General features: G+C 39.3%; 1 protein-coding gene across 1 annotated transcript; it reads right to left on the minus strand.

Moving 5' to 3' along the window:
- Positions 1 to 5,317: 5,317 nt before the first annotated feature.
- On the minus strand, positions 5,318 to 8,944 carry GDF2 (growth differentiation factor 2). The gene is made up of 2 exons (XM_059850769.1): positions 8,407 to 8,944; positions 5,318 to 6,757 (listed from the first exon to the last, which is right to left on the minus strand). Exons 1-2 carry the CDS (start codon positions 8,747 to 8,749, stop codon positions 5,817 to 5,819), a joined length of 1,284 nt encoding a protein of 427 aa, XP_059706752.1. The 5' UTR covers positions 8,750 to 8,944; the 3' UTR covers positions 5,318 to 5,816.
- Positions 8,945 to 9,482: the final 538 nt, after the last annotated feature.

Genomic DNA, 9,482 nt, shown 5'->3' on the forward strand with positions numbered 1-9,482 from the left:
GTATTTCCACTTATGAACAATATTCTTCTCCAGTGAGGCCTTATATAGAGGTTAAAAGTCACAAAATGGCACTTTCCTGCCTGTGATTGTTATATAATAGTAAGATTATGAAAAAAACTTTTCTCTATTTTCCTGACATTTATTTTGCCTTTTATCACAGTCTCTAAAGATTTTCATATCAGAAGTGCTGGAAACAGTAGCTGAGCTTCTTATGAAGCAAAAATACTGAGAAATATATTCGGTATTGTGATTAGATAAGGGAAAACCCCACAGCTCAATTTATCTCTCAAGTTATGCACATTCATTCCCATGTACTTTATTGCTGCCACATAAAAAAAATCTAAATGTAAACTTAAGGCTTTTTTCCGACATGCACAATTTAAAATGCTAGGACAGTGGAAAAACTATTTTTCCTCACTGGAGCTGTTCAGTAATCTATTTCTATTGAAATTCAATATGAATATTCGGTATGGATTTCTGAATTCAATGTGACATGTAACTTTCACTGCTACCCCGGTAATTCTTTACAGATGGTGTTAGAAGGTAAGAATCCTTTCTGTGGGGTGTGAATTCCTTAAGATTTGGAGAATAAATATTTGCTTACTCATTTTGAGGCACATATAGCTTAAATTTTTATCAAATATGTTGTTTAATGCAAGTCTGTTCATTGAACTCTGAATAACCAGATCCAAAATGCAACTCTACCATCTAGTCTAATTTATAATATAACTCAAGCCAAAGTCTTATTTTGATTTTAGTTTTGAGCAGAACTAAATAGCTAAGGCTTAGTTTTAGCTTTTATAACTTATAAAACTTTATGATCCTTTAAAATCTGTCCACAAGTATTTCATTTTCTGACTTCCTGTGGGTATGAATTCCCCACATACTCTGAAAAGAGGTATTTTTTATCTCTCCCAGACCAGTCTGCATGCAGAGTCTGCATTACTCAGATCACATGCTAAAAATCTTCCATAGGAACAAGATTAAATGTTTTGCTGTACAGTATTTGCATTCTGTGTTCTGCTCCAGTATTGCCCATTTCTCGTGTGCAGCTGATCCCACCATTCCCTCTTCAGACTCATGTAGATATTGGGTCACTGACAAGCCGCAGTAGCAGGAGGCTCATCTGAAGGTGGCAGCAAGAACACCTTTTCACTGGCAGAGATGCCAACGGGATAAAGGTGAAAGTTGGAACAAAACAACTTTTGGTTTTAGCAAAGCCTTTAATACAGACATTTTTAAAATTATATGTATGAATAAGAATTTAAAGGTGATAGCTGGCTTCCAAATACTGAGAGGCAGAATTTATTAGCTCAAGCGCAGGAGTATGCTAATTAAATATTTAATGCTTCCAGGACTTCAATAAGTATTTCTAGACAAACCTTCACTGCCTTTTATAGATGTACAAGTCTGGGTCAGTACTACTTCATAGCTGTCTGTGACAGGCATGACTGGATTGCATAGGTATGGTCTAAGACTCTCTATTATGTTCTGTTCTTGTACTGTTTGGTACAAAGGAAAACTTGTTCCTGAGTAGGCTTTCTAAGCCCCTGAGAAATAAAAAGAATTAATAATACCACCCTTGGATTCCTTTCTAATTTCCACACCAAAAGAAGTAATGTTAGATTTTTGTCCTAAGGTTTTTCAGTTTTTACGCCATACAAACCTGTATAGACTAAAATTGAAGTTGGAAGTTTTCTTTAACATTATTTTAATATTAAAATATTTCTATTTTATGAAAATGAAAATAGTATTCTGAGTTGCTTAACAATTACATTTGTAATAAGAAAAACTTAAATCCAAAATGTGTTAGATTTTGATTTTTTGTGAATATTCCCTTCCCTTCCCTTCCCTTCCCTTCCCTTCCCTTCCCTTCCCTTCCCTTCCCTTCCCTTCCCTTCCCTTCCCTTCCCTTCCCTTCCCTTCCCTTCCCTTCCCTTCCCTTCCCTTCCCTTCCCTTCCCTTCCCTTCCCTTCCCTTCCCTTCCCTTCCCTTCCCTTCCCCCCTATTTTTACAGTGATCAAGAAAAAGAAAAAAAGAGAATGAGAAGATGATACATATTTTTAAAGTAAGATTGAGTGAGGGTAGAAAAAGTGTATTCCTATATTGAAATCTCTCTAATTTCAGCCAGGAGCAGGTGGAGAGTCACCAGTTTATGAAGCACAGCTGTGATAAACTCACATTGAATAGCTCCATTGAACAGATGAACTACTACATTCTAGATAAGTAGAAGATTCAGGAGGTCATCAAGAAAATGCATTTCAAATATGGAACCTGACCTAGTTCAGAACCATACTTTTGAACGTGCAGTCCCCGAAGAATTGGTATGTGTTTATATATTACGCATTATATTTTCTGTATTCTCTGCATCCTACATTTTGGATGGATTTACATGTTCAGTACACCAAGCAGAGTTAGCCAATCATAAATACTGGATATTAAATACCCTATCAAGCCCTCCTATCCTGGGGTAAGGGTTATATTTGAAGCAGTAAGAGGTCCAGTCACCCACAGCAGGTTTGTTTGGTGGCCATCATGGACAGCTGCCCCCAAACCGATCTGATCCCACAGGTGGTTCTGCCCCCAAACCAATCCCATTCCTGCAGATTGTTCTGCCCCCAAACCAATCCAATTCCTGCAGATGGTTCTGCTCCCAAACCAATCCCATTCCCGCAGGTGGTTCTGCCCCCAAACTGATCCAATTCCTGCAGATAGTTTTGCTCCCAGACTGATCCAATTCCTGCAGATGGTTCTGCTCCCAAACCAATCCAATTCCTGCAGATGGTTCTGCTCCCAAACTGATCCCATTCCCTCAGATGGTTCTGCCCCCAAACCAATCCCGTTCCCTCAGATGGTTCTGCCCCCAAACCGATCTGATTCCTGCAGAGGATACTGCTGAGGGCCTGAGGCCCTGATGGCTCCTCCTGGCTGCTGCCCCCCATGCTGATGTATGGCCCCTTGAGCTGCACAGCTGTGACATCGGCCTTGTGTTTATGGTAAATGAACAAGTTTTCATTCTAACTGTGCATCTGCTGAACACTGGACAAGCCCCAGCCTGCTCCTCAGTAACAGCAAGCTGCTGGTCAACATTCACAATCCAGTCGTGAGGGAGGGTTTTCTCAGTGCTCAGTGGGGCCCAGCTTGAAGCAGGGGCAAGATGCTTACCTGTTCTTCACAGCCTGTGGACTCTCTAGAGCCATCATGACCACTTGGCTGACTTGTTGCATCCCAAAGCATTTGAAACCTGAGCGATCTCAAACAATTATTTAAAATTAAATGTGCAAAACTACATAAATCAAGCTGCTAAATGTAAAGCCAAACATCAATTTGACACGCACTTCAGCCATGCTGAAGGTAGCAGCAGCTGTAGTCACTACTGGGCTCTCATTTCATCTTGACCCTGTTCGTTACCCTGTGGAAAGATTCATGTTTCATTTTCCTACCATGCCAAACAAAATGTTAAGCCAGTGGGCATATGATTGTTAAAGCTGTCTGGAAACACAATTGTTTTTTTCATTGAATGTAAAAGCAACTTCTAGTCCAGTTTTGTGATGGGATCTGTAGGTCTTCTCTGGAATTCTGAGAGCATAGCTAGGAACTGAGGTTTTGAGCCAAAAATGGTTTGGGGTATATTTTTTTTCCCATCCAAAGAAGGGAAATAAAGATTGATGTTTGACTTCAGAATGTGACACCCCCCCCCCCCCCCCGCCCCCCTTGATTCTTGAGAGTTTCTCTCTCTGAAGTTTTTTCCTCTTCCCCATTTTTTTCATTTAATTATGGACAAAGTCCTGTATTCAGTGAAGTTAAAATATAACTAGGACCTTGTGTTTAGATGACTGGAGGGCACTTAGCTACAATTACATTGACACAAGGGTGAACAAGTCTTCTAATGTGATCAGACCAAGTGCATGTTTGGTTGTTTCTGTCACTTAAGAGAAGTTTTGCAAAATGTCAGGAGCTTAGGAGAGAGGAACAAAATAGGGAGACAATACAGGGGGCTCTGGCAGGAGGAAGACATAATGATGACTGTGAGATGACAGAAGCCAGTGGCAAAATGATTACTGCTGTGGGAAGCTTAAGAGGTTAATGGCATGCAGCTAGGGATGCATGGAGTTTGCATGGACCCAGATCTCAGATCTGATCCAACTGCAGACAAGTTCTAAAGAAAAAGACTATAAATCAGTTCAAGAATTCTAGTGAATCGTGCTTTATGCTCATGGTTTGTGATCTAACCAGTAGCTCTTGATGGAATTACAACTGTCCTGCTCACACTCACCTGCTATTTGCTCTGTATTAGGTTAACAATAGTAAACAAACTGTGTATTGCATTTCAAGCTGACCTGTTCATGTCAAATCAATTTGTCTTGCCCACAGGCTGTCCTAATTCAAAACATATGCATCAATTTAAATTCTGTTGCTTCCATACATTAGGGTACTGTTTAGATTTTTTTCCTCATCAATATTCTTCACCTTTTTGAATGTATGCATAGTCTGTTAAGGATTTGGTTCAAAAGGGTTCTCAGGTAGATGTGTGTAAGGTGGTTAAGGAGTAGAAGTGAGATGCACTATGGTGATGCTGTACAGCACTTACCCCTGTCACCTGCAACCAGTTTAAGACAGTTTGTCCTTTTACAGGCACAACCTCCATTAGCATCAAAGGAAGTTTACTTTAATTGCAGGAAAGATGGTGTCCTTGTTTTGTGAAAATAAAACTGAAGCCAGAAGAATGGTAGTATGATAGTATATTTCTCATACAGCAATGTAACAGGACACAGATAGAAGTTTTCCATTTTTCTCAGACTTCTAAGGGGTGAAAGAATTTTGTATGTAAAATAGAGTTTCTCCTAAGAAGAAATTTTTAAAAAATCAGAACCTCATGCCAGGCTCTGTACAACAAATTTAGGCCTCTAAATAAGCAGCCTGAGCTTTTCAAAAGTGCTGAGCTCTGCCAACCCCCACTGCTCTTAGGATACAGCTTCTAAGGCTGGACATCATTTAACTGCATGTTCTTGCAAAGAAATACTAAGAATATACAGTAGGTCAAAGTGGCTCCTTATCTTTGTGCGGTGATAAGGGCTGCTGCTCCTCCTAGGAAACAGTGTCTTAGAAGCGGAAGGCTGCACTTCTTATCATTCAAGTGTGTGCCATAAAGGGGTAAAAATAGGGACGTTGAGGATAAGAAAGCTGAAACTAAGGCACCTGCTACCCACAGAAGGAAACTTGGGAATGAAATAAGTGAGAGTCTCTTCTGTTTTGAATACTGCAAATCTTCACTTACAGGAACAAATAATTTGCCTGTAAAAGCTTCTGAGATTACTGATATAAGAAAAGGCTTCCTGGATTTAGATTCCTGACTTTATCATGCAGACAACATTCCATTTACTGAGTTTTACCGAAGTTGAAAATGCCAGAGTTGACTGAGAGAATTAGATTTAAAGAGCTGTTAAACATTTGCAGGACATCCTAAACCCCCACTGAAAATCCTCTAGTTTGTGACCTAAATACAGTTGATTGAACAGAAAGTTTGAAATAAGACATTGACATAGTATCACTGTCACCAGAAAATGCATAGTTCATTCAATCTCACAATATTTTAATCCAGTATTCACTTTGCCATGATATATAATGCAGGCTATTCACAAAGATTGCCATTATTTAAATGCCAACTTTCCCTTAAAGCAAGCAGCAACAACAACCAGCCCCATACCCTGCTCCAAACCTTGTTTGTAATGGTCTTCATTTGTATCACTATTGTACAGATTTACATAGGACAGATAGAGGGCATTTTCCTATTCCTAGAGCTTCTGCCTTGTATACTACCTGCAGCCACATTCTGCCACTTTCATCCCTTCATAGTTATATATCAAAGTGGGCACACCAGCATCATCCTTATAAAGAATGGAGATTGAATCCAGTTTGGTTGGAACACAACAGGCCTTGGAGGCTTTTTTGGGATTTTGGAGATGCACCAGAGTTTGGACAATAGCATGTTTAGTTGGGGTGACGTTATCTGTCAGAGGAAAGAAGCAGCCTCCTTTACACTCAAAAGCCTCATAATCTTTTGGTGCAATGATCCAGGAATCCCAGCCAATCTCTTCAAAGTTCACATGGAGGGAAGTTCTCCTGCAGTGGTTGGCTCCAACACTTCTCTTGCTTCTGGAGGAATGCAGGTGGGATCCAGTGATGGCCTTTTCCTCTCCCTGCTGTTCCTCTTCAGATGAAGTGTTGTTCTTCCCTAGTTTCTTGAGCACACTTTCTTGTTCGTGAACAATCATCTCGCGGAGCTCCACTTTGGTCTCCTTTGTCCCGTTGCTGCGGTCATTGGAGAACACTATTAACAGGGGCAGGTTTTTTGTGTCAGGGGTAACACTGACATCCAGCTTCTCACAAGTAAAACCACTCAGAGCTTTAGTCTCTATAACAACCTCTAGCTTATTTTTAGTCTCCAGTCTGTCTGCTCTGACCCATCTTTTCACAGCGCTGGACACTTCGAACACCTTCCAACCACATTCCTGGATATTGTGGGAGACAAGGGAAGATTTGGTACTTTCTGGGTTTTCCCAGTGGCTATCATCTAGAACATCATAAATTACCATGTTGCCTTCCAGCCTAGGGAGAGACCCAACTTCCCTGTGACAGGAGATATAAATTCTCAGTTCAGCTCTGGTGATTTCCTCATACTGTGGAATAGAGATGTTGAAGAACAAAATGTGTTTCTGAAATGGGTTTTCTTCTGGTGAATCTAGAGAAACAACATCTGCAATAGGAAATTAAAATGTGGTTACAGTGCTTCTGACTGTCCAAGTAAGTTGATTTTAAAAGACTCAGGATATATTTTGGGCATAAAATAAGAGCATTATGTATATAACACAGCATTAAAAAAAAAAGAAAAATCCCGTCTTCTGGCCAAGTTTCAAGGGCAGAGAGTGAAAAGAGGAAATGGAAGTCCTGGTGTTGGTAGTATGTTACTGTGATTGCATAGCCAGGTGAGTATGTGGAGGGAAGCATAAAGAGGCTGCCTAGAACAAACTATGGATGATGGTGAGCAGTATTAAATACATAAGGCAAGTGCAGAGTTTTCAGATTTAGAAATTTGCTAAAGATATTTTTTACACAAAGAATTTGTAAAAACCCCAATGATTTCCTACTCTTCTGCTCTAATATACAAGTGTCTTTAAGAACTGGCCATGCTGAGGCTTTTGTTGTTGTCTTCAGATAAGTTTGAAAGCAGCTTAGACTGGAAGTTTGGGGAAATAGAAAAGTTTTTGAAAGTCCTCAATTGTAGCTCCAGTCTTTATCTGAACTGGGTCTTGGTGATAAAGAGCCTTTCATGGCCAAATCCCAGACTGTTCCAGGCTGGACTCCCTAAGTTTGTGTGGATTTGTTCACGTTTGTTTGTTGTCTGTAAATCTATGTGCAGTACCAGCAAGTCTGCCTTTGGAGGGGCAGATTTTTGGCTGGTAGTATTTAAAAGTCATCCCTGATGTCTATTTAATGGTCAATGTAAACTAACTGCTTAATCATGACTGGATTTTAGGGCAATTTTAATTGGCTGTTGCTGCTATTTCTTCAGATTATTTACTCTGTAAAATAGTCAGAGGGGAGAATGAGATATGGAAACTATCATCTAGGTTCTATTGTTGGGATTTCTTTCTATTTCAGGACTAGGGACACTAATTTGGGAATTTGGAGTTCTCCGTGTGCTGTTACCTGTGTACGTCTATTTTTCATATAAACAGAAACTTCATTTCTCCCTGCTACATTTTTGTAACAAGTATTGCACTTACTTCTAACTTTTTTACTGCCTGATGTATCTTTAAAAGTCTATTTAATGTTACACAGAGAGGGATCTTGAATTTTTTCTGTTGATATAAGCATGACTAACCATTTCCATATAAATCTTTGTCTGACCCAGAATTTTGGAGGAGCAGTGCTGGTCCTTGTTTGGATTCAGCAACAAATTTCTCAGCTGGTTGCTGTAGTTTTTAAATAGGTACAGAGCCCAACAGAAAGAAAAGTTCTCTAGCATAATTCTCAGTTATAGGTGATCAAAAGTTTGCATGCTAACATAAAAACTCAGTCTGAAATATCTAGGATTGAGAAACATGCTTCATGTAAACCTTGTTATTTGGTGCATCGTCTTAGCTCAAACATTTGAGAAGAGAATATTGTATATTATATTTTCTTCTTTGAAAATATCAAAGAAGAAAACTAAAGGTAACTGCATTTTTTAAAGATTGAAAGAAACTATATAGTAAGAATACAATCTAAAATTTTAATGTTTAATTTCTAAAGAATCTGTGGAAGTTCGGAACTCAGTTTCTTCTGAATTTTACAAGAATCTGACTACTTACTATTAATTTACTTCTTTAAAAATTGTAGTCCACATATTGAGGACTTTCCTACCTTCAGTACTGAAGCTCCTTACAATATTGGATGCAGGGATGGAGGACTTGTCTGCAGCATATCTGTTGTATAAATCAATCATGAACTGTGGTGGTTCTTCTTTGGTCTTCACTTGTGAGGGGACTCTTGACAAATTCAAACTCCTCAGTAAATCCATCTTCATATTCTCCAAGAAAGATTTAAAGTTGAAGTGGGTCTCATCTTCTGCTTCCCCAGGATGAAAGTGTGCATCAGACTTTCCTGTACCTGATAGCCTGTCCCAGTCTTCCAAAGGCTTGCCTCTTGTCAAACAAGCAATGATGTTGAAAACGGACAGTGCAGCTAATACTCCAAAACAGCACATTTCTTCTACATTTACTTTCTGGTGGAGAGACAAGAGGACAAGGGTATTTTAGCTGTTTGCTGTCTTGTTTCAATACAGACAGAGGAAAGAAGATGTAAGGCAAACAACTGGAATGCCCTTTGCAAATCACTTTCTGGTGTTCTTTTTGCAGTCTGCTTCCAACCCCAGCCCCTTGTCAGTTGTCAAGCAGATTGGTCATACACTTGTCCTTATCAGAGTCATTGATGCCATGCTTCAGCTTCTGTTATCTAGCAAAGCTCTTAGTTAATGAAGATTCTGTAAACATCTGACAAACACATGTGGCTGGTGGGAAGGACATTGTATATTGTAAAGAATCCACATTTCACTTTAGGGTCATCTTTGCTTAATTACATTCTTCTATCATTTCCTTGCCAACACAGACAGAAGCTTTCTTAGGGACGCAGAATTTACACTGTTTCCAGCAAGACTAGAAAATACAGACCTAGAACAAAATCGCTCTATTAGCTATTAGCAAATAACACCTCACTAACCATTTATACAATCCCTTCACATATGATTAGAAAATGCCCCTTAGTTTGATGGAGACCTGTGATTCTGCAAGACATGATCTCAAGACATTACAAACAACCTTAAAACTTCTTTCTGTTTATCAGCCAAGGGCTATTGTTTGTACACAGTGAAATATCTGTTTTGTGTCAAGTTTGCTTCATGTTGTTTGGAGGCTTGTCCATTTTCATTCCTTTGGTGTATG

Source organism: Haemorhous mexicanus, chromosome 7 (genome assembly GCF_027477595.1).
Source record: "Haemorhous mexicanus isolate bHaeMex1 chromosome 7, bHaeMex1.pri, whole genome shotgun sequence".
Taxonomy (NCBI): Eukaryota; Metazoa; Chordata; class Aves; order Passeriformes; family Fringillidae; genus Haemorhous; species Haemorhous mexicanus.